Genomic DNA, 24892 nt, shown 5'->3' with positions numbered 1-24892 from the left:
TTCACTATTTATTAACGACTTAGATGAAGGCATAGAAAGTCTCATATCTAAGTTTGCCGATGACACAAAGATTGGTGGCATTGTAAGCAGTGTAGATGAAAACATAAAATTACAAAGCGATATTGATAGATTAGGGGAATGAGCAAAACTGTGGCAAATGGAATTCACTGTGGGCAAATGTGAGGTCATCCACTTTGGATCAAAAAAGGATAGAACAGGGTACTTTCTAAATGGTAAAAAGTTAAAAACAGTGGATGTCCAAAGGGACTTAGGGGTTCAGGTAAATAGATCATTGAAGTGTCATGAACAAGTGCAGAAAATAATCAGTAAGGCTAATGGAATGCTGGCCTTTATATCGAGAGGACTGGAATACAAGGGGGCAGAAGTTATGCTGCAGCTATACAAAACCCTGGTTAGACCGCACCTGGAGTACTGTGAGCAGTTCTGGGCACCGCACCTTCGGAAGGACATATTGGCCTTGGGAGTGCAGCGTAGGTTTACTAGAATGATACCTGGACATCATGGGTTAAGTTACGAGGAGAGATTACACAAATTGGGGTTGTATTCTCTGGAGTTTCGATGGTTAAGGGGTGATCCGATCGAAGTTTATAAGATATTAAGAGGAACAGGTAGGGTGGATAGAGAGAAACTATTTCCATTGGTTGGGGATTTTAGGAGTAGGGGGCACAGTCTAAAAATTAAAGCCAGACCTTTCAGAAGCGAGAAAACATTTCTACACACAAAGGGTGGTAGAAGTTTGGAACTCTCTTCCGCAAACGGCAATTGATGCTAGCTCAATTGCTAAATTTAAATGTGAGATAGATAGCTTTTTGGCAACCAAACGTATTAAGGGATATGGCCAAAGGCAGGTATATGGAGTTAGATCACGGATCAGCCATGATTTTATCAAATGGCGGAGCAGGCACGAGGGGCTGAATGGCCTATTCCGTTCCTATTCCTATTCCTTATTTCCTTATTTGTTTCTTATATCTGCCTGCTGTGCATTGAGTGGAACAGTCCTCAAGACCCCTCCCACATAGTACCATAAGTAAACAACCTTTAGCAAACTAACAGCCCTACCAATGCAGACATTGATGTACTTAGCTTTTCGGCACAAAATAGGGGAAATAATGGACAGAAACTGTCAAACTGAGTCTCCAGACCAATTGTGCTTTTCTCCCGGGGTTCCAGTGGATTGTGTCTCATTGCACCTCCAAAGAGGAATTCATTTTTAAATTCTGTTTTAATGATGCCAAATGATTCATTCAGGCTTTGACCAGCTTTTCTCTCTTTCCACTGGTCAAAAGTCAGGTTCAGTCCGTCCCTGAAAACAGGGGCTGAGTAAGAATGCTACATTCTGACCGCTGCATTGATTTAAAGTAACCGGCTCTCGGTTTGTACCACTTTGTAATTTAGGAGCTTGAAAGTGGTGCAGAGGGGACTGAAATTGGGAATTCTGTTTTTGTGGCAGCTCTGGATTACTGATGAGGCTCTGTCAGAGCCAGGAGAGGCTTACACTGCTCTTTAGCACAAGCCTCATTTACTTGGAATACCAAGTTTTGGGCACATATCCGGTGGGCTTTAGAAATTGGGATGGTTTGTGCCATTGGTGCAACGGGGCAGACCTGCAGGTGCACAGCCACTGGAAGCAGGTGAAGCTCTATTCCTTGACCAAGATCCGAGTTTGCTGCTATTTTGCTTATTCTTTGTTTTGGTCATATTTTCTTTTTGTGAATCTTTGACTTTGACTTTGGTTTATCTCCTTGAATTTAGTTTATCTCCTTTTTAATTTGGAGTGGAGCATCAATTAGGTGGTATTTGTTTTCAAACTTTACTTCTCCACCCCAAAACCTGCAGCCACTTTGCCTGACCTAGGCAAGTTTACCCGTATTATGGGCATAGCATTGGGGCTCTTTGAGAAGGATGAAGAAAGATTGTATCAGCAAGAACAAAGGTAGGAGCACCTGCATCACAGCAGCCTCTCAGATGTGACTGGCCACATTCCACAACTGCAGCGCACAAAATCACTTCTTTCCCAGAATGTGAAATATATCTGAATCAATTGTGTTACTTCAGTACTTGCCCTTCGTATGAGATGAGTATTGTGCACAATTACCTGTTCTGGTGCTTCAATGCAAGGCAACCCTTCTGGCTGAAGCATGTGAGGTGGTAGGGTCTGGGAGAGGCTTGTTGTAGGACCTTTTGTGAAATTGGGCTGCCCCAGCACCTGACTCGCTAAGTGATAATACCACGATTTGCTGAGCAAGTTTAACAGGCAGGAAGGGCTCTGCAGCAGTGCTATTTAAAGAGCTTATCCCCTCCATACAAGTTAGTTGCTGGCTTGACCTCAGGCTGCTGGTTAGCTTCTGGGCCTTTCTTCATTCAGGCTATTTTCTGCATTCAGCGACTGTTTTTGTCTGCCTTAAAAATAGTTTTATTGCAGTCATGGGTGGTCTGGTAGGTCTGCCTTTGGAGGATGATTGTAAACAATTTTACAACACCAAGTTATAGTCCAGCAATTTTATTTTAAATTCACAAGCTTTCGGAGGCTTCCTCCTTCGTCAGGTGAACGATGTGAAAATGAAAACCTCGAAATGAAATCGCATTTATAATTCACAGAACAATGCTTGGTGAGTACAGACAGTTTTTTCAACTGCCCGTTGCCAAGGCAATCAGTGTGCAGACAGACAGGTGTTACCTGCCAGGTCTCACAGAATATACAAATCACCAAAAAAAAACAACAAACAAAAAAAAACAGAGATAGAGAGGTAGAAACATAGAAAAGACAGCAACTGACCCGTTATATTAAAAACAGATAACATTTGTTCGCTGGTGGGGTAACGTGTAGCGTGACATGAACCCAAGATCCCGGTTGAGGCCGTCCTCATGGGTGCGGAACTTGGCTATCAATTTCTGCTCGACGATTTTGCGTTGTCGTTGTCGGTTTTTTTGTTGGTTTTTTTTGGTGATTTGTATATTCTGTGAGACCTGGCAGGTAACACCTGTCTGTCTGCACACTGATTGCCTTGGCAACGGGCAGTTGAAAAAACTGTCTGTACTCACCAAGCATTGTTCTGTGAATTATAAATGCGATTTCATTTCGAGGTTTTCATTTTCACATCGTTCACCTGACGAAGGAGGAAGCCTCCGAAAGCTTGTGAATTTAAAATAAAATTGCTGGACTATAACTTGGTGTTGTAAAATTGTTTACAATTGTCAACCCCAGTCCATCACCGGCATCTCCACATCATGACATTTGGAGGATGAGGGGGAGCAGCTGGGAGAAAAGAGAGAAGGAGGGCACTGCGCAAGATGCCATCCCCACAGCGGGTATTCGGGGAGCACTCCTTCTACCTTAACTTCACTGAGGAGCAATGTGTGAGGTGTCTGCGCTTTACCAAGGGCATGGTCACCCAGCTTTGTCACCAGGGCATGGACAGCATGGCCTATGACTGTCAAGGTCACCATGACCCTTTAACCTTTACGCAACTGGCTCTTTCCAGGCTGTAGCAGGTGACATTAGCAACATCTCCAAGTTTGCTGTCCTTGGATGTCACTGAGTCTCTCTACACCAGGAGGAACACCCACATCAATTTCCCAATGGACAGAACGAAGCAGGACGAGAGAGTAGTAGGTTTCATTTGCACTGTAGGTTTCCCCAGTGTCCAAGGTGCTGCTGACTGTACCCACGTTGACTAGCGTGCTCCTCATCACCATCCTGGCATCTTTCTGAATTGAAAGGATTTCCGTTCCATCACTGTCCAGCTTGTTTGTGACCACAGGCAGCGCAGCATACAGGTCTGTGCCCGGTTTTGTGGCTACAGTCATGATTCATTCATCCTGCACCAATCCTCTGTGCCGCCTTTATTCCAACCAGGCTGCCAAGTTACAGGCTGGCTATTGAATGACAAGGGATATTCACTACAGACGTGGTTTATGACTCCTGTCAGGAATTCAGGCATAGACATAACCAGATGCTCAAGTAATGCTTCTTCTGCCTGGACCGTTCGGGAGGAGCTTTGCAGTACAGTCTTGAAAGTGTTTCCAGATTTGTTGACTTTGCCGACATGAGGGACCAACCCTTACAAGTGGAGGAGGAGGAAGAACGAGAGCAGCATCGACCACCAGTACCCCTAGCTGCCAAAGCTCTTGGAGAGGAACTCATCAAAGAGTGAACCATTCCTCCCATCGCCAATACACCAGCAATCCCGCAATCCTTACCACCATCCCATTGCCTGCCTTCATTCCAGTCTCATGAGTCTTGCCCTCACGACACTACAAATATTAACACCAACACCAAATCCAGAAAAAATAGTTACTCCAACAACTCTTTTTTTCCATATGTGTATAATATTTAACTGACTCGAGCAGCTCTGGGCCTTGAGGGCCCAGCTCAGACTGCAGCCTCTCGGCCTGGGCTGGCTGACTGTGTGGCACCGACTTGGGCACTGGTGGAGTGGATGGCGGGGAAGCAGGTGTCTCTCTCCCCATGGAGCCGAGGCCACTCTCCTGGGACTGGGCCCCAGCATTCCAAGGGCTCTGTGCAAAGACAGAGTGCAGGAGAGGTAATGCTCTGGAAACCCCTGTCAACATTGGCCCCAAAGCCAAGAGGGCAGCCGTCTGAGCTTGCGTGGCAGCTATGTGAGCTGTCATGGTAGGTGCCACTGTTGTGCTCTTGGAACTGACCGTTCGATCCATGTTGCACAGCATGGTCTCCATGCTCTGCGCAAAGCCTGGACACAAGTTGGAGCTGGACGTCCCAGACTCTTCCATCACCATCCCTGGGTATGTCCTGTCCCACCGGCAGGACAGACCCACCAGAGGTGGCGGTACAGTGATATACAGTCAGGAGGGAGTGGCCCTGGGAGTCCTCAACATTGACTCTGGACCCCATGAAATCTCATGGCATCAGGTCAAACATGGGCAAGGAAACCTCCTGCTGATTACCACCTACCGTCCTCCCTCAGCTGATGATTCAGTCCTCCTCCATGTTGAGCACCACTTGGAGGAAGCACTGAGGGTAGCAAGGGCACAAAATGTACTCTGGGTGGGGGACTTCAATGTCCATCACCAAGAGTGGCTCGGTAGCACCACTACTGACCGAGCTGGCCTAGTCCTGAAGGACATAGCTGCTAGACTGGGCCTGCGGCAGGTGGTGAGCGAACCAACACTAGGGAAAAACTTACTTGACCTTGTCCTCACCAATCTCCCTGTCGCAAATGCATCTGTCCATGACAGTATTGGTAGGAGTGACCACCGCACAGTCCTCGTGGAGATGAAGTCCCATCTTCGCACTGAGGACACCATCCAACGTGTTGTGTGGCACTACCACCGTGCTAAATGGGATAGATTCAGAACGGATCTAGCAGCTCAAAATTGGGCATCCATGAGGCGCTGTGGGCCATCAGCAGCAGCAGAATTGTATTCCACCACAATCTGTAACCTCATGGCCCGGCATATTCCTCACTCTACCATTACCAACAAGCCAGGGGATCAACCCTGGTTCAATGAGGAGTGTAGAAGAGCATGCCAGGAGCAGCACCAGGCATACCTAAAAATGAGGTACCAACCTGGTGAAGCTACAACTCAGGACTACATGCATGCTAAACAGCGGAAGCAACATGCTATAGACAGAGCTAAGCGATTCCACAACCAACGGATCAGATCAAAGCTCTGCAGTCCTGCCACATCCAGTCGTGAATGGTGGTGGACAATTAAACAACTAACGGGAGGAGGAGGCTCTGCAAACATCCCCATTCTCAATGATGGCGGAGTCCAGCACGTGAGTGCAAAAGACAAGGCTGAAGCGTTTGCAACCATCTTCAGCCAGAAGTGCCGAGTGGATGATCCATCTCAGCCTCCTCCCGATATCCCCACCGTCACGGAAGCCAGTCTTCGGCCAATTCAATTCACTCCACGTGATATCAAGAAACGGCTGAGTGCACTGGATACAGCAAAGGCTATGGGCCCCGACAACATCCCAGCTGTAGTGCTGAAGACTTGTGCTCCAGAACTAGCTGCGCCTCTAGCCAAGCTGTTCCAGTACAGCTACAACACTGGCATCTACCCGACAATGTGGAAAATTGCCCAGGTATGTCCTGTCCACAAAAAGCAGGACAAATCCAATCCGGCCAATTACCGCCCCATCAGTCTACTCTCAATCATCAGCAAAGTGATGGAAGGTGTCGTCGACAGTGCTATCAAGCGGCACTTACTCACCAATAACCTGCTCACCGATGCTCAGTTTGGGTTCCGCCAGGACCACTCTGCTCCAGACCTCACTACAGCCTTGGTCAAAACATGGACAAAAGAGCTGAATTCCAGAGGTGAGGTGAGAGTGACTGCCCTTGACATCAAGGCAGCATTTGACCGAGTGTGGCACCAAGGAGCCCTAGTAAAATTGAAGTCCATGGGAATCAGGGGGAAAACTCTCTGGTGGCTGGAGTCATACCTAGCACAAAGGAAGATGGTAGTGGTTGTTGGAGGCCAATCATCTCAGCCCCAGGGCATTGCTGCAGGAGTTCCTCAGGGCAGTGTCCTAGGCCCAACCATCTTCAGCTGCTTCATCAATGACCTTCCCTCCATCATAAGGTCAGAAATGGGGATGTTCGCTGATGACTGCACAGTGTTCAGTTCCATTCGCAACCCCTCAAATAATGAAGGAGTCTGTGCCCGCATGCAGCAAGACCTGGACAACATCCAGGCTTGGGCTCATAAGTGGCAAGTAACATTCGCGCCAGATAAGTGCCAGGCAATGACCATCTCCAACAAGAGAAAGTCTAACCACCTCCCCTTGACATTCAACGGCATTACCATCGCCGAATCCCCCGCCATCAACATCCTGGGGGTCACCATTGACCAGAAACTGAACTGGACCAGCCATATAAATACTGTGGCTACGAGAGCAGGTCAGAGGCTGGGTGTTCTGCGGCGAGTGACTCACCTCCTGACTCCCCAAAGCCTTTCCACCATCTACAAGGCACAAGTCAGGAGTGTGATGGAATACTCTCCACTTGCCTGGATGAGTGCAGCTCCAACAACACTCAAGAAGCTCGACACCATCCAAGATAAAGCAGCCCGCTTGATTGGCACCCCATCCATCACCCTAAACATTCACTCCCTTCACCACCGGCGCACTGTGGCTGCAGTGTGTACCATCCACAGGATGCACTGCAGCAACTCGCCAAGGCTTCTTCGACAGCACCTCCTAAACCCGCGACCTCTACCACCTAGAAGGACAAGAGCAGCAGGCACATGGGAACAACACCACCTGCACGTTCCCCTCCAAGTCACACACCATCCCGACTTGGAAATATATCGCCGTTCCTTTATCGTCGCTCGGTCAAAATCCTGGAACTCCCTTCCTAACAGCACTGTGGGAGAACCGTCACCACACGGACTGCAGCGGTTCAAGAAGGCGGCTCACCACCACCTTCTCGAGGGCAATTAGGGATGGGCAATAAATGCTGGCCTCGCCAGCGACGCCCACATCCCGTGAACGAATAAAAATAAAAAAAAATGCTCTGAGCTATTGCACGCAAGCTCGCTGGCAGACTGCCCAGAGCATCTAGCATTTTCTGTTTTTTGCCAATCAGCCTTTTTCGGTAGACTGAGCCCATGAAATCAGCATGTGAGACCTCTGCAGCAGAGCTAGTGTGTGATCTCGCCCTCCAGAGCGCTGGCACCTGTGTTGTGCTATGCCCCTGCCCTAGCTCCTGTGCACTTATGCCCGGTGAGCCACCACGTGAAGACCCCCTCCTCTAGCCTAGCCTCTAAAGTACGCATGGTCTCAGTCTCTGAGCTGGTGCTTGCTAGGGTCAGATTGAGTGATGCTGAATCTTTAGGAAAGCTGAATCTTTAGGAAAACTGGCCTCCTCTTGCTGGCAGAGGGGCCTCGACATCTTCAGCACCTGAAATGAAAAAGAGGGATACACGTTAGCTTTTATTGCGAAGGCAGACCTGGAGCCCTAACCCTAATGCAGTGTGTGTCGAGTGAAATAGAAGAAGGGAAAATGAGGATAAGGTGTGAAGGAACTCTGTGACGTCTCCTCCAGCGTTATCACGGTCATGACTGTCCCCCTGCTCGTTATCGCCAGCATGTCTTCCTTGAGAGGGGAGAGGGTGTGCGGGCCGGGCCCCACCCCCCCCCCCACCCCCCCAAAGAGGGGAGACTGTATGCGGGCCGGTCCCAGGCTCCTCCGGTCGCTTCCTCGTGTTGTGGGCCACCTTCTCCTGCACGAAAGAAGGGACTGTGCTAGTGACAGTTTTGTGAGGTATTTAGAATGTGCCCCTGTGATGGACGACTAGTTCGTATGTTGTGGGGAAGTGAGGGTTTCTATAGTGGTGTGAGTAGAAGAGAAGGAGGAGGAGTGAAGTGTGGTGCAATGAGTGTAGGAGAGTGAAGGGAAGGGGCTGAGTAGTGAGGCTGCTGGTGGTGCAGGTCTGAGGGGAGAGTAATTGAGGTGATAGGTAAGATTCTTACTTTGACAACTCCGAGGTCATTGAACTTTTTGTGACATTGCAGCCATGTCATGACAGCTGTGCTCCTGTCATTGACCTACTCTGTACCTCTCCCCATCGGCAGGGACGATGTTGCCTGCCGACCCCAAGGGGGGAAAAGGTTCTCCCTACTCCTGTCCACCACCTGGACCAGGGCCTCCAAAGCAGCATCAGAGAACCTGGAGCCTGATCTACAGGTCTTGCTGCCATTTCTGTGTTCACAAGTGATCCCTCTTGTCTGCAGTCACAGCGCACCTTCCCTTAAGAAGGTACAGGCTGCCTTTAAGTGGTATCAGAGATGCTGATCTCCCGAGCCCCCATACAGGCACGCAGCCAATAAGCAGCTCCAGAAACTGACCCCATTTGAGGAGCAAGTCCAGCAGATTCAGGGCTGGAACATAGAAAGTGGCAGGAGGTGTGGCCCAGCTCAGGGTTGTACAGTGAACCTTCTTAATGCTGCTGCTGCATATATGACGCATGATAATGAGAGCCCTGCATCCACATTGACCCCTGTGCAACTGTTCGGCGCGATTGAATTTCTGTACCAAGATTTCAGCCCAAGGCCTGTATAGCAGCAATCTGAGCATTCATGAGTGGTGCAGGGGCTGGTATCACTGCCACTTATTCTAAGACTGCCTGCCAGCATTTGATGACTTCCATGAGTGCCCCATACATGCAGGTTATAGATGCCTTCACACTAGCCGTCTTGTGTCAGAAGCTAAGCACATTCTCCAATGATTCCAACAATCTTTCATGATCAGAAGGCATCATTTTAAAAACTGGGTGGCAGAGATCAGGATCCCTGTGGTGGAAGCTGACATGCCTTCTGATAAGATGCTTCATGCTCCTCTTCCACCATCAACCCCTATTTGCTGCTGATTTGTAATCTGTGCATCACCCAATATGCTGTTCTCCATCTCACTATTGAAATCACTGAGGTAGATGGTTCTGCGCTCGAGCTTGCTGGAGTGAGCTGAAATGACAGTTTGCAGATGAATTGCTGAGTGACTCGGTGCAGAGGAGATTTAGAAACTTAGAAACATAGAAAATAGGAGCAGGAGTAGGCCATTTAGCCCTTCGAGCCTGCTCTGCCATTCAATATGATCATGACTGATCCTCTATCTCCATACCATATTCCCGCTCTCTCCCCATACCCCTTGATTCCTTTTGTGTCTAGAAATCTATCTAGCTCCTTCTTAAATATATTCAGTGACTTGGCCTCCACAGCTTTCTGTGGTAGAGAATTCCACAGGTTCACCACCCTCTGAGTGAAGAAATTTCTCCTCATCTCAGTCCTAAATGTCCTACCCCGTATCCTGAGACTGTGACCCCTCATTCTGGACCCCCCCCCCAGCTAGGAGAAACGTCCTCCCTGCATCCAGTCTGTCTAGTCCTGTCAGAATTTTATATGTTTCAATGAGATCTCCTCTCATTCTTCTAAACTCTAGTGAATACAGGCCAAGTCGACCCAATCTCTCCTCATACGACAGTCCTGCCATCCCAGGAATCAGTCTGGTGAACCTGCGCTGTGCTCCCTCTTGGGTAAGGAGACCAAAACTGCACACAGTACTCCAGGTGTGGTCTTACCAAGGCCCTCTATAACTGCAGTAAGACATCCTTGCTCCTGTACTCAAATCCTCTTGCAATGAAGGCCAACATACCATTTGCCTTCCTAACTGCTTGCTGCATCTGCATGTTTGCTTTCAGTGACTGGTGTACAGGGACTCCCAGGTCCCTTTGTACATCAACATTTCCCAATCTATCACCATTTAAATAATACTCTGCCTTTCTGTTTTTCCTTCCGAAATGGATAACTTCACATTTATCCACATTATACTGCATCTGCCATGTATTTGCCCACTCACTCAACTTGTCTAAATCGCCTTGAAGCCTCTTTGCATCTTCCTCACAACTCACAATCCCACCTAGTTTTGTGTCATCAGCAAACTTGGAAATATTACATTTGGTTCCCTCATCCAAATCATTGATGTACTGTGAATAGCTGGGGCCCAAGCACTGATCTCTGCGGTACCCCACTAGTCACTGCCTGCCACCCCGAAAAAGACCCATTTATTCCTACTCTCTGTTTCCTCTCTATTAACCAATTTTCAATCCATGCCAGTATATTACCACCAATCCCATGTGCTTTAATTTTGCACACTAGCCTCTTATGTGGGACTTTATCAAAGGCCTTCTGAAAATCCAAATAAACCACATCCACTGGTTCTCCCTTATCTATTCTACCAGTTGCATCCTCGAAAAAACTCCAGTAGGTTTGTCAAACGTGATTTCCCTTTCATAAATCCATGTTGACTTTGTCTAATCCTGTTGATATTTTCGAAGTGCCCTGTTATCGCATCCTTTATAATAGACTCTAGCATTTTCCCGACTATTGATGTTAGGCTAACCAGTCTGTAGTTCCATTTTCTCTCTTCCCTCCTCTTAAATAGTGGGTTACATTTGCCACCCTCCAATTTGCAGGAACAGTTCCGTAATCTATAGAATTTTGGAAGGTGACAACCAATGCATCCACTATTTCTATGGCTACCACTTTTAGTACTCTGGGATGCAGATTATCAGGTCCTGGAGATTTATCTGCTTTCAGTCCCATTAATTTCTCCAACACTTTTTTTACTAATACTAATTTCTTTTAATTCCTCCTTCTCAGTAGTCCCTTGGTTCCCTAGCATTTCTGAGAAGTAATTTGTGTCCGCTTCTGTGAAGACAGAACCAAAGTATTTGTTTAATTGCTCTGCCATTTCCCTGTTCCCCATTATAAATTCTCCTGTTTCTGACTGTAAGGGACCTACATTTGTCTTCACTAATCTTTTTCTTTTTACATACTTGTAGAAGCTTTTACAGTCCACTTTTATGTTCCTTGTAAGTTTACTCTCATACTCTATTTTTCCCCTCTTAATCAACCTCTTGGTTCTTTTTTGCTGAATTCTAAACTGCTCCCAATCCTCAGGCTTGTTACTTTTTCTGGCAACTTTATATGACTCCTCTTTGGATCTAATATTATCCTTAATTTCTTTTGTTAGCCATGGTTGGGCAGCTTTTCCTTTTGTCCTTTTGCGCCAAAAAGGAATGTATAATTGTTGCAATTCATGCATTTGTTCCTTAAATGTTAGCCATTGGCTATCCACCATCATGCCTTTTAATGAAACTTCCCAATCTATCATAGCCAACTCACTCCTCATACCTTCGTAGTTTCCTTTGTTTAGATTTAGGACCCTAGTTTCGGATTGTTATGGTCACTCTTCCCTAAAGGACCCCGCACAACAAGATTATTAATTAACCCCTTCTCATTGCACAATACCCAATCTAGGATATCCTGTTCCCTAGTTGGCTGCTCAATGTACTGGTCTAAAAAAACATCTCGTACACACTCCAGGAATTCATCCTCCACAGTATTATTGCTAATTTGGTTTGGCTAGTCAATATGTAGATTAAAGTCACCCATGATTACAGTAGTAACCTTGTTACATGCATCTCTAATTTCCTGTTTGATGCTGTTCCCTACATTACCACTACTGCTTGGAGGCCCATAGAAAACTCCCACTAGTGTTTTCTGCCCCTTCGTGCTTCTTAACTCCATGGCTACCTCTAGACTGGTTCCACGTCTTGATTTTTCTGAGCCAATATCCTTTCTCACTATTGCTCTGATTTCATCCTTTATTAACAACGCCACCCCACCTCCTTTTCCTTTTTGCCTGTTCTTCCTAAATATCGAATACCCTTGGATATTCAACTCCCAGCCTTGGTCATCCTGCAGCCATATTTCCGTAATTGCAATTATATCATATCCGTTTACATTTATTTGCGCTGTTAATTCGTCTACCTTATTACGAATGCTTTGTGCATTCAGATACATTGCCTTTAGATTTGTCTTTAACATTTTTATACATCTTAACATTTTTTTGTACTATGGCCCTATTTGTCTTATTACCATGTTTTCTTACTGGGACCCTATTTGTTAGTGGACTCTTCTGTTTGTATGCTCTGTCCCTTCCTGACACTATCTGATTATCCTTACCCCAATCACTTTCCTGCACTGCTTCCTTGTCTTTTCTCCTTAGCATTCTAGATTTCTCTCCACCAGGACCCTTCCCTACCCCCCCCCCCCCCCGATTTAGTTTAAAGCCCTATTTACCTCCCTAGTTATTCGATTCGCTAGAACTTTACATCAAGGCAGCGTTTGACCGAGTGTAGCACCAAGGCGCCCTAGTAAAACTGAAATCAATGGGAATCAGAGGGAAATCTCGCCATTGGCTGGAGTCATACCTAGCACAAAGGAAGATGGTAGTGGTTGTTGGAGGCCAATCATCTCAGCCCCAGGACGTTGCTGCAGGAGTTCCTCAAGGCAATGTCCTAGGCCCAACCATCTTCAGCTGCTTCATCAATGACCTTCCCTCCATCATAAGGTCAGAAATGGGGATGTTCGCTGATGACTGCACAGTGTTCAGTTCCATTCGCAACCCCTCAGATAATGAAGCAGTCTGAGCCCGCATGCAGCAAGACCTGGACAACATCCAGGCTTGGACTGATAAGTGGCAAGTAACATTCGCGCCAGACAAGTGCCAGGCAATGACCATCTCCAACAAGAGAAAGTCTAGCCACCTCCCCTTGACATTCAATGGCATTACCATCACCGAATCCCCCACCATCAACATCCTGGGGGTCACCAGTGAACAGAAACTTAACTGGACCAGCCAAATAAATACTGTGGCTGCAAGAGCAGGTCAGAGGCTGGGTATTCTGTGGCGAGTGACTCACCTCCTGACTCCCCAACACCTTTCCACCATCTATAAGGCACAAGTCAGCAGTGTGATGGAATATTCTTCACTTGCCAAGAAGCTCGACACCATCCAGGACAAAGCAGCCCGCTTGATTGGTACCCCATCCACCACCCTAAACATTCATTCCCTTCACCACCGGCGCACCGTGGCTGCAGTGTGTACCATCCACAGGATGCGCTGCAGCAACTCGCCAAGGCTTCTTCGACAGCACCTCCCAAATCCGTAACCTCTACCATCTAGAAGGACAAGAGCAGTAGGTACATGGGAACAACACCACCTGCACGTTCCCCTCCAAGTCACACACCATCCCGACTTGGAAATATATCGCCGTTCCTTCATCGTCGCTCGGTCAAAATCCTGGAACTCCCTTCCTAACAGCTCTGTGGGAGAACCTTCACCACACTGACTGCAATGGTTCAAGAAGGTGGCTCTCCACCACCTTAAGGGCAATTAGGCATAGGCAATAAATGCCGGCCTCGCCAGTGATGCCCACATCCCATGAACGAATAATAAAAAAAAACTCTGGTCCCAGCATGGTTCAGGTGTTGTCCGTCCCAACGGAACAGCTCTCTTTCCCCAGTACTGGTGCCAGTGCCCCATGAATCGAAACCCACTTCTCCCACACCAATCTTTGAGCCACGCATTCATCTCTGATCTTATTTACCCAATGCCAATTTGCTCGTGGCTCAAGTAATAATCCAGACATTATTACCTTTGTGGTTCTGCTTTTTAATTTAGTCCCTAGCTGCTCAAACTCTCTCAGCAGAACCTTTTTCTTAGTCCTACCTGTGTTGTTGGTGCCTAGGTGGACCACGGCAACTGGATCCTCCCCCTCCCACTCCAAGTTCTTCTCCAGCCCGGAGGAGATGTCCTTAACCCTGGCACCGGGTAGGCAACATAGCCTTTGGGACTCATGCTCCTGGCCGCAGAGAACAGTGTCTATCCTCCTAACTATACTGTTGCCTACTACAACCACCTTCCTTTTTACTCCCCCCACTTGAATGGCTTCCTGTACCATGGTCAGTTTGCTCATCCTCCCCGCACTTGTCCAATAGATTTGAAGTTCTTGCAACCTGTGGACAAGTGCAGGGACTGAGGCTCCTGCAATACTACCTCCTGGATCCCCGTACCTGCCTCACTCGCAGTCACACCCTCCTGTCCTTGACCACGTGTCAGTTCTAAAGTATTTAATCTAAGAGGTGTGGCTGACTCACCTTTACTAGAATCATTCCAGGGATGAGGGACTTCAGTTACATGCATAGACTGGAGAAGCTGGGGTTGCTCTTCTCAACCTTCTCTGCTCTAAGATGAGGTTTGATAGAAGTATTCAAAATCATGAAGGATCTGGACAGGGTAGATAGAGAGGAATTGTTCCCATTGGCAGAGGGGTCAAGAACCAGAGGACATAGATTTAAGGTGATTGGCAAAAGAACCAAAGGCGACATGAGAAAAAACTTTTTTAACACAGCGAGTGGAATGTACTGCCCGAGGGGGTGGTGGAGGCAGATTCAATCGTGGCTTTCAAAAGGGAATAGGATAAGTATTTGAAGGGAAAAAGATTACACGGCTATGGAGATAGGGTGCGGAGTAGGACTAGCTGGATTGCTCATGCAGAGAGTCGATGGGCCGGATGGCCTCCTTCCATGCTGTAACCTTTCTATGATTCTATGGTGTGAGGACCCATTAAAGTTTCCTCAGCTATATCTGCTGACCCAAGAAAGAAACTGTTAGGAGAATATCCTTAGCAAACCTTTTGGAGAGGTGCGGTTGTGGTGTGGAGGAAAATACAGATAGAAAGTAACGAGGAGGTAACTCAGTCCAAAAATCATTGAAACATCTCTTCTTTTCCACAGAGCCAGAAAGAAAGATGTGGAGCAGGAGGCGATTTACGAAGGCTGGGTTCAATCCATGTCCCCTATTTATAGGGGCCTCAGTAGCAAAACACAGGTAACCAAACCAAACCATTCCTTTCTTTACTTTTCCTCAGCCTTCCTCCAGTGAGACCACACCAGCTCAGAATATGACCCCATCCTTCACTAACTTTTGGTCAGTTTAATTGTCATTTTCCCCTGCCCCAAATCCTGGATCAGTCTGGACAGCATCAGTCCAGGCCACCATTGGATTCACAGCTTATTGATCTGGCCTCTTTGGAGATGTCTGTGGGCAGGTAGGACCTGGGGAGACTGGAAATAGAGCTTCCTGTCACTGTGTCTGTACCCCATGCCAGTAATCAGCATTCACGCTTTGAACTAAAATGAGAGAGGAGACTGGAGTTTGATTGATGTTTGATCATGTTGTAGTCAGGAGGTAGTATCAGACTCATGTTTCCCGGACTCTGCACAATGACAACTCAATGTGGATTTATTGTTTATGTTTCATGGTGAGGTCACCGGAGACACTCTGCATATTTACAGCTAACTGAATATTATTACTAACCTGTTCAACCACCATACTAATGATCAGATGTGAATTGAATCCCAAATGAAAGGAGACAAATAATATTCTACAGCTCTTTTTTTTATTCGTTTATGGGATGTGGGCATCGCTGGCAAGGCCAGCATTTATTGCCCATCCCTAATTGCCCTTGAGAAGGTGGTGAAGAGCCACCTTCTTGAACTGCTGCATTCCGTCTGGTGAAGGTTCTCCCACAGTGCTGTTAGGTAGGGAGTTCCAGGATTTTGACCCAGCGGCAATGAAGGGATGGCAATATATTTCCAAGTCGGGATGGTGTGAGACTGGGAAGGGAACGTGCAGATGGTGGTTTTCCCATGTGCCTGCTGCCCTTGTCCTTCTAGGTGGTAGAGGTCGCAGGTTTGGGAGGTGCTGTCGAAGAAGCCTTGGCGAGTTGCTGCAGTGCATCCTGTAGATGGTACACACTGCAGCCACGGTGCGCCGGTGGTGAAGGGAGTGAATGTTTAGTGTGGTAGATGGGGTGCCAATCAAGCTGGCTGCTTTGTCCTGGATGGTGTCGAGCTTCTTGAGTGTTGTTGGAACTGCACTCATCCAGGCAAGAGGAGAGTATTCCATCACACTCCTGACTTGTGCCTTGTAGATGAAAGGCTTTGGGGAGTCAGGAGGTGAGTCACTTGCCACAGAATACCCAGCCTCTGAACTTCTCTTGTAGCCACAGTATTTATGTGGCTGGTCCGGTTACGTTTCTGGTCGATGGTGACCCCCAGGAAGTTGATGGTGGGGGATTCGGCGATGGTAATGCTGTTGAATGTCAAGGGGAGGTGGTTGGACTCTCTCTTGTTGGAGATGGTCATTGCCTGGCAGTTGTCTGGCGTGAATGTTACTTGCCACTTATGAGCCCAAGCCTGGATGTTGTCCAGGTCTTGCTGCATTCGGGCATGGACTGTTCATTATCTGAGGGATTGCGAATGGAACTGAACACTGTGTAATCATCAGCGAACATCCCCATTTCTGACCTTATGATGGAGGGAAGGGCATTGATGAAGCAGCTGAAGATGGTTGGGCTAGGACACTGCACTGAGGAATTCCTGCAGCAATGTCCTGGGGCTGAGAAGATTGGCCTCCAACAACCACTACCATCTTCCTTTTGTGCTAGGTATGACTCCAGCCCCTGGAGAGTTTTCCCCTGATTCCCATTGACTTCAATTTTACTAGGGCTCCTTGATGCCACACTCGGTCAAATGTGGCCTTGATGTCAAGGGCAGTCACTCTCACCTCACCTCAGGAATTCAGCTCTTTTGTCCATGTTTGGACCAAGGCTGTAATGAGGTCTGGAGCCGAGTGGTCCTGGCAGAACCCAAACTGAGCATCGGTGAGCAGGTTATTGGTGAGTAAGTGCTGCTTGATAGCACTGTCGATGACACCTTCCATCACTTTGCTGATGATCGAGAGTAAACTGATGGGGTGGTAATTGGCCGGATTGGATTTATCCTGCTTTTTGTGGACAGGACGTACCTGGGCAATTTTCCACATTGTCGGGTAGATGCCAGTGTTGTAGCTGTACTGGAACAGTTTTGCTAGAGGCACGGCTAGTTCTGGAGCACAAGTCTTCAGCACTGCAGCCATGATGTTGTCAGGGCCCATAGCCTTTGCTGTATCCAGTCCACGTGATGTCCAGTGTGGTGCTAAGCCATGAGCACCATATGGTGCTAGTATACCACTTAGTTAGCATGGAATAAAATCAGCCAGGTTCTTGTTGCCGATTCAATGTTTGTGGATATTGGGTGAAGGAAAAATTGAGCTCGGCTGTGATGCATTCCATAGTCAAATAGCCTGCAAACAGTCACTGTCTAGGCTCACATGAAATATGTTGTTTGGATGATGTACTGCAGAGTGAGCCATAACTCAGCAAAAGTTACCATCTTCAGAACACGACGACAGAAATATTTATCAAGGGGGTGCAGCTGGCAGCCCTTGCACACCCGGCGGGAGCAGCGGCCTGTTGTTCTTCTCACCTGTGGGTTGAGTACCGAGGAGAAGAGTAGGAAATAAATTAGAATATGGAGACAATAAACAAAACTTGTTTCAAAAGTGTCCTGATCTCTCTTTCAGGATGCAGCAACAGCACAGCCTGTGTATGAGGCACTGGGCACCAAGAGGGACAGAGACTCTGTTGTTAAGGTAAGGGCCAATTAGTGGAAGTGCTGACATCAGGGATATGTCTATGCAATGCTGCGTTTACAGATTGCTCACTGCAGTTACATGTTTAAACGCCAGAGGCAAATGTTTTTTTTAATAATTGTGTAGGACAAGAAAAAGCCATTTGGCCTGTCGTAGCTCAACTCTCTCACTCCAGCATCCAACAGTATTTTAAATGTTCCGAATGATTTTTGTTTCTACTGCATTGCAAGGCAGATTATTCCAATCTTTTCATGGTTCAATTATAAGAACGTTTTATATTTATTTTTTGCTAATTTTAATTTATGACCCCAGGTCCTTTTTTTGTGCCTGTCTGCGTAATATTAAAAGCCTTGTGATTGGCTCGCACTTCCTGTCTACATCATTACTTCTTGTAATACTTTTTTAGAATTGCAACTTCTTTAGTAAACATTTATAATTCAAATACACATTTAAACATTTTAGAATGGGAATCCCGCATGTAAACACTTGCACAACACGTTGCAGTTGCCAGTTCTGGTGTGAGCCTCTCAATTGTGTCTCCCAACTCCAGCCGCCACTTTGTTTTCTTTGATTAGAATCATAGAATCATAGAAGTTTACAACATGGAAACAGGCCCTTCGGCCCAACATGTCCATGTCGCCCAGTTTATGCCACTACGCTAGTCCCAGTTGCCTGCACTTGGCCCATATCCCTCCATACCCATCTTACCCATGTAACTGTCCAAATGCTTTTTAAAAGACAAAATTGTACCCGCCTCTACTACTGCCTCTGGCAGCTCGTTCCAGGCACTCACCACCCTTTGAGTGAAAAAATTGCCCCTCTGGACCCTTTTTGTATCTCTCCCCTCTCACCTTAAATCTATGCCCCCTCGTTATAGACTCCCCTACCTTTGGGAAAAGATTTTGACTATCTACCTTATCTATGCCCCTCATTATTTTATAGGTGAGGTGAGAGTGACTGCCCTTGACATCAAGGCAGCATTTGACCGAGTGTGGCACCAAGGAGCCCTAGTAAAATTGAAGTCAATGGGAATCAGGGGGAAAACTCTCCAGTGGCTGGAGTCATACCTAGCACAAAAGGAAGATGGTAGTGGTTGTTGGAGGCCAATTGTCTCAGCCCCAGGGCATTGCTGCAGGAGTTCCTCAGGGCAGTGTCCTAGGCCCAACCATCTTCAGCTGCTTCATCAATGACCTTCCCTCCATCATAAGGTCAGAAATGGGGATGTTCGCTGATGACTGCACAGTGTTCAGTTCCATTCGCAACCCCTCAAATAATGAAGCAGTCCGAGCCCGCATGCAGCAAGACCTGGACAACATCCAGGCTTGGGCTCATAAGTGGCAAGTAACATTCGCGCCAGATAAGTGCCAGGCAATGACCATCTCCAGCAAGGCCGGCATTTATTGCCCATCCTTAATTGCCCTTGAGAAAGTGGTGGTGAGCCGCCTTCTTGAACCGCTGCAGTCCGTGTGGTGACGGTTCTCCCACAGTGCTGTTAGGAAGGGAGTTCCAGGATTTTGACCCAGCAACAATGAAGGAACGGCGATATATTTCCAAGTCGGGATGGTGTGTGACTTGGAGGGGAACGTGCAGGTGGTGTTGTTCCCATGTGCCTGCTGCTCTTGTCCTTCTAGGTGGTAGAGGTCGCAGGTTTGGGAGGTGCTGTCGAAGAAGCCTTGGCGAGTTGCTGCAGTGCATCCTGTGGATGGTACACGCTGCAGCCGCTGTGCGCCGGTGGTGAAGGGAGTGAATGTTTAGGGTGGTGGATGGGGTGCCAATCAAGTGGGCTGCTTTATCTTGGATGGTGTTGAGCTTCTTGAGTGTTGTTGGAGCTGCACTCATCCAGGCAAGTGGAGAGTATTCCATCACACTCCTGACTTGTGCCTTGTAGATGGTGGAAAGGCTTTGGGGAGTCAGAAGGTGAGTCACTCGCCGCAGAATACCCAGCCTCTGACCTGCTCTCGTAGCCACAGTATTTATATGGCTGGTCCAGTTAAGTTTCTGGTCAATGGTGACCCCCAGGATGTTGATGGTGGGGGATTCGGCGATGGTAATGCCGTTGAATGTCAAGGGGAGGTGGTTAGACTCTCTCTTGTTGGAGATGGTCATTGCCTGGCACTTATCTGGTGTGAATGTTACTTGCCATTTATCAGCCCAAGCCTGGATGTTGTCCAGGTCTTGCTGCATGCGGGCTCGGACTGCTTCATTATTTGAGGGGTTGCGAATGGAACTGAACACTGTGCAATCATCAGCGAACATCCCCATTTCTGACCTTATGATGGAGGGAAGGTCATTGAAGCAGCTGAAGATGGTTGGGCCCAGGACACTGCCCTGAGGAACTCCTGCAGCAATGCCCTGGGGCTGAGATGATTGGCCTCCAACAACCACTACCATCTTCCTTTGTGCTGGGTATGACTCCATCCAATGGAGAGTTTTCCCCCTGATTCCCATTCACTTCAATTTTACTAGGGCTCCTTGGTGCCACCCTCGGTCAAATGTGGCCTTGATGTCAAGGGCAGTCACTCTCACCTCACCTCTGGAATTCAGCTCTTTTGTCCATGTTTGGACCAAGGCTGTAATGAGGTCTGGAGCCGAGTGGTCCTGGCGGAACCCAAACTGAGCAACGGTGAGCAGGTTATTGGTGAGTAAGTGCCGCTTGATAGCACTGTCGACGACATCTTCCATCACTTTGCTGATGATTGAGAGTAGACTGATGGGGCGGTAATTGGCCGGATTGGATTTGTCCTGCTTTTTGTGGACAGGACATACCTGGGCAATTTTCCACATTGTCGGGTAGATGCCAGTGTTGTAGCTGTATTGGAACAGCTTGGCTGGAGGCTCAGCTAGTTCTGGAGCACAAGTCTTCAGCACTACAGCTGGGATGTTGTCGGGCCCATAGCCTTTGCTGTATCCAGTGCATTCAGCCATTTCTTGATAGCACGTGGAGTGAATCGAATTGGCTGAAGACTTGCTTCTGTGATGGTGGGGATATCGGGAGGAGGCCGAGATGGATCATCCACTCGGCACTTCTGGGTGAAGATGATTGCAAACTCTTCAGCCTTGTCTTTTGCACTCACGTGCTGGACCCCACCATCATTGAGGATGGGGATGTTTGCAGAGCCTCCTCCTCCTCCCGTTAGTTGTTTAATTGTCCATCACCATTCACGACTGGATGTGGCAGGACTGCAGAGCTTTGACCTGATCTGTTGGTTGTGGAATTGCTTAGCTCTGTCCATAGCACGTTGCTTCCGCTGTTTAGCATGCATGTAGTCCTGAGTTGTAGCTTCACGAGGTTAGCACCTCATTTTAGGTATGCCAGGTGCTGCTCCTAGCATGCTCTTCTACACTCCTCATTGAATCAGGGTTGATCCCCTGGCTTGTAGGTAATGGTAGAGAGAGGAATATGCCGGGCCATGAGGTTACAGATTGTGCTGGAATACAATTCTGCTGCTGATGGCCCACAGCGCCTCATGGATGCCCAGTTTTGAGCTGCTAGATCTGTTCTGAACCTATCCCATTTAGCACGATGGTAGTGCCACACAACACGTTGGATGGTGTCCTCAGTGCGAGGACGGGACTTCGTCTGCACAAGGACTGTGCGGTGGTCACTCCTACCAATACTGTCATGGACAGATGCATTTGCGACAGGTAGATTGGTGAGGACGAGGTCGAGTAAGTTTTTCCCTCGTGTTGGTTCGCTCACCACCTGCCGCAGACCCAGTCTGGCAGCTATGTCCTTCAGGACCCGGCCAGCTCGGTCAGTAGTGGTGCTACCGAGCCACTCTTGGTGATGGACATTGAAGTCCCCCACCCAGAGTACATTTTGTGCCCTTGCTACCCTCAGTGCTTCCTCCAAGTGGTGTTCAACATGGAGGAGGACTGATTCATCAGCTGAGGGAGGACAGTAGGTGGTAATCAGCAGGAGGTTTCCTTGCCCATGTTTGACCTGATACCATGAGATTTCATGGGGTCCAGAGTCAATGTTGAGGACTCCCAGGGCCACTCCCTCCTGACTGTATATCACTGTACCGCCACCTCTGGTGGGTCTGTCCTGCCGGTGGGACAGGACATACCCAGGGATGGTGATGGAAGAGTCTGGGACGTTGGCTGAAAGGTATGATTCTGTGAGTATGGCTATGTCAGGCTGTTGCTTGACTAGTCTGTGGGACAGCTCTCCCAATTTTGGCACAAGTCCCCAGATGTTAGTGAGGAGGACCTTGCAGGGCTTGGTTTGCCATTGTCGTGTCCTGTGCCTCGTGGTCCGTCCGGTTTTATTCTTATTATGACTTTTTTTAATGAGATTGTACAACTGAGTGGCTTGCTGGGCCATTTCAGAGGGCAATTAAGAATCAACCACATTGCTGTGGGTCTGGAGTCTCATATAGGCCAGACCAGGTAAGGACGGCAGGTTTTTGTTCCCTAAAGGACATTAGTGAACCAGATGGGTTTTCACGACAATCCGGTAGTTTCATGGCTACCATTACTGATACTAGTATTTTAATTCTAGATTTTTATTTAATTAATTGAATTTAAATTCGCCAGCTGCCGTGGTGGGATTTTGAACTCATAACTCCGGATTTTAGTCCAGGCCTCTGGATTACTAGTCCAGTAACATAACCACTATGCTACCGTACCCAGATGCAGAGCCAGCTGACAAATATTCACATTGCTGCTCGGTCAGGTGCAGACACCAGAAATGCTATGGAGGGTATTTGGGAGCCGAGCTATTTAGGGGAAGAACAGGGGAAAAAATGATTAATGTCCATTTTTCCTCTGCATTGTATCCATTTTTCAGGTGCCCTTTGGGAGCAGGGCAGAGGAAAATCTACCCTGATAGCTCTTTTGGAGAAATAGCACAGGTGCAATGGACCAAATGGCCCATCTTTGATGTAAAATTCTATGAATCTAGTGCTGGGAGACACAGCCAGAACAATGGAGTACAGGTCTCGAGAGCAAGTGCTGCAAAAATCACTCAAGTATGAACTGCCGTCAATATGTTCAAACTAGAATATTACTTCAAACTAAGTCAGGAAAGCAGAGGATATAAATTTAAATGAATGAAAAATATATATTTAGAACAGATAATATTGGGAAGAACTTTACTCAAAATACTAATAGGAGGTGAAAGCAAGGGCTTGCTGTGCACTTCCATTAGCTATGACAGCTCTATCTTTCTAATCTAAATTCTCTGCTTGATCTCCATATCCATTATACCTTTACTTCCCAAATAATGACCTACCTCCCTTTGAAACACCTTGTGGTTTGCACCTATGGCTTCTGGGGGAGTGCATTTGATATTCTTACAGCATTTTATGTGTAGAATTTTCATCTAGATTTTCTTTTGACCCGCTTGCTTCAAATTCTTTTCCCGACTAGAGGGAAGGGCAGTTCCATATCTACTGTTAATTTCCTTTTTAATTATTTTAAATTTCTTAATCAGATCACCCCTTGACCTTCTCACCTCTATTTGAAATAATCTGCTAGGCATGTTAGTAAAGACAAAAACAATAATGAAGTACAAAATATAATTGAATGGTCAGCTATGGAGAGTTAGGGTACTTGGAGGGATGAGCTTCAGTGGGAGAGTTGGGGTTTGATGGGCTGGATGGCCTTTTCTTGTCCTTGATACTGCTTGTGTTTATTCAGGGATTGAGCTTTTGTGCAGGTCACCCTGTGTGCTGTAAGTGGCATGAAATTTATCTATACAAGGTCCATTAATGTGTAATCCATATGATCAAGCATTGTACTGATACTGAGCACCTTTTATGTTATGCCCCCAGTCTTTCACAGATGACATCGCCAATGTGTTTTTTCAGCTGAAGAATGCAAAGAAAAAAATGTTCAAGAAACCAAAGTTCATGGTGGCACTGTGATCGTCACAGGCAAATCAGCTTAATGCTCTTGGACTACTGGCACCCTCTTTCTAGGATCATTCAAACCACATGGATTGCAGCGGTTCAACAAGAAAACCCACCACTACTTTCTCATGGGCAACTAGGGATGGACAATAAATGCCAGCGACGCCCCCATCCCCAAAATAAACTTAAAGTATAACCCACTATAGATGTTATAGAGGTGACTGCTAATTGGCTGAATCAGTATCCCATAAAATTCAAGCATATTTCCATTTTTCTCCTCTTCTTGGCAAATAGGACATGTTAAATATTTAAATATGAAGGAGTAGGATTTCTGCAGGGATTCTTCAGATCTCCCACTATAACTTTGGTGGAAACTATGGAAAATCGATGTAAACTGCCATTCAGCCATTTCTTTGGGGTCTCTGCAGATTATCAAAGTTTTGGTGAGACCAGGAGAACCCAGGTGGAACTTCTAACCAGAAGAGTCTGCTTGGCTCAGTTGGTGTTCAGGGGTTCAAGGCCCATCTCAGGACTTGAGCTCAATGTATGCTGACAATCCAGTGCAGTACTGCAGGAGCGCTGCGTTAACAGATGCCATCCTTTTGATGCGACATTAAATGAGACCTGTCTGCCTATACAAGTGCATGTTAAAGATCTGGTGGCACTATTCAAAAAGAAGGGAGTTCCCTTGGTGTCGTGACCAACATTCTTTCAATTAGCACCACCAAAAACAGATGAACTGGTTATTCATCTCGTTGCTGTTTGTGGGATCTTGCTGTGCAAAAATGGCTCATACATTTGTTTACATAACAATGACAGTACTAAAAAGTAATTAATTGTACTGGAGCATTTCTGAGAGAGATGATACAATGTTATTTAAATGTAAATCTTTCTTTTTTGGTTTGGAATAATTGTGCAATGGTAAAATATTGCCCCAGAGAGCATTCGAGCATTTGTCTGCAAAACAAGTCTCTTTGGAAAGTCTGAGTTTGGAGTGAACTTTAATTAGTAAAACTGCTTCCTTTTTGCATTGAACAAATCTTACTGAGAACAACAATATTTCATAACAGACCTACACACTGCTTAGCACAGATACCGCACTAAATATTTACTCTGTGCTTCGGGATTTTAGTTTGAGTTATATAG

The 24892-nt window shown here is 47.1% G+C and overlaps 1 protein-coding gene across 2 annotated transcripts in view; it reads left to right on the top strand.

Annotated features, from left to right (window-relative positions):
- LOC137305442 (circularly permutated Ras protein 1-like) overlaps window positions 1-23946 on the top strand; it is a 114935-nt gene extending 90989 nt beyond the window's left edge. For both annotated transcript variants that reach the window (XM_067974263.1, XM_067974262.1), the window contains 3 exons: window positions 15152-15245; window positions 17823-17891; window positions 23669-23946. In XM_067974263.1, the coding sequence (XP_067830364.1) occupies window positions 15152-15245; window positions 17823-17891; window positions 23669-23761 (256 nt within the window). In that variant the 3' untranslated portion in view covers window positions 23762-23946. The remainder of the gene's footprint in view (window positions 1-15151; window positions 15246-17822; window positions 17892-23668) is intronic.
- Window positions 23947-24892: the final 946 nt, after the last annotated feature.

Source organism: Heptranchias perlo, chromosome 40 (assembly GCF_035084215.1).
Source record: "Heptranchias perlo isolate sHepPer1 chromosome 40, sHepPer1.hap1, whole genome shotgun sequence".
NCBI lineage: Eukaryota > Metazoa > Chordata > Chondrichthyes > Hexanchiformes > Hexanchidae > Heptranchias > Heptranchias perlo.
Note: the sequence above shows the minus strand (reverse complement) of the source record. Positions and strands in the feature narration are given on the sequence as shown.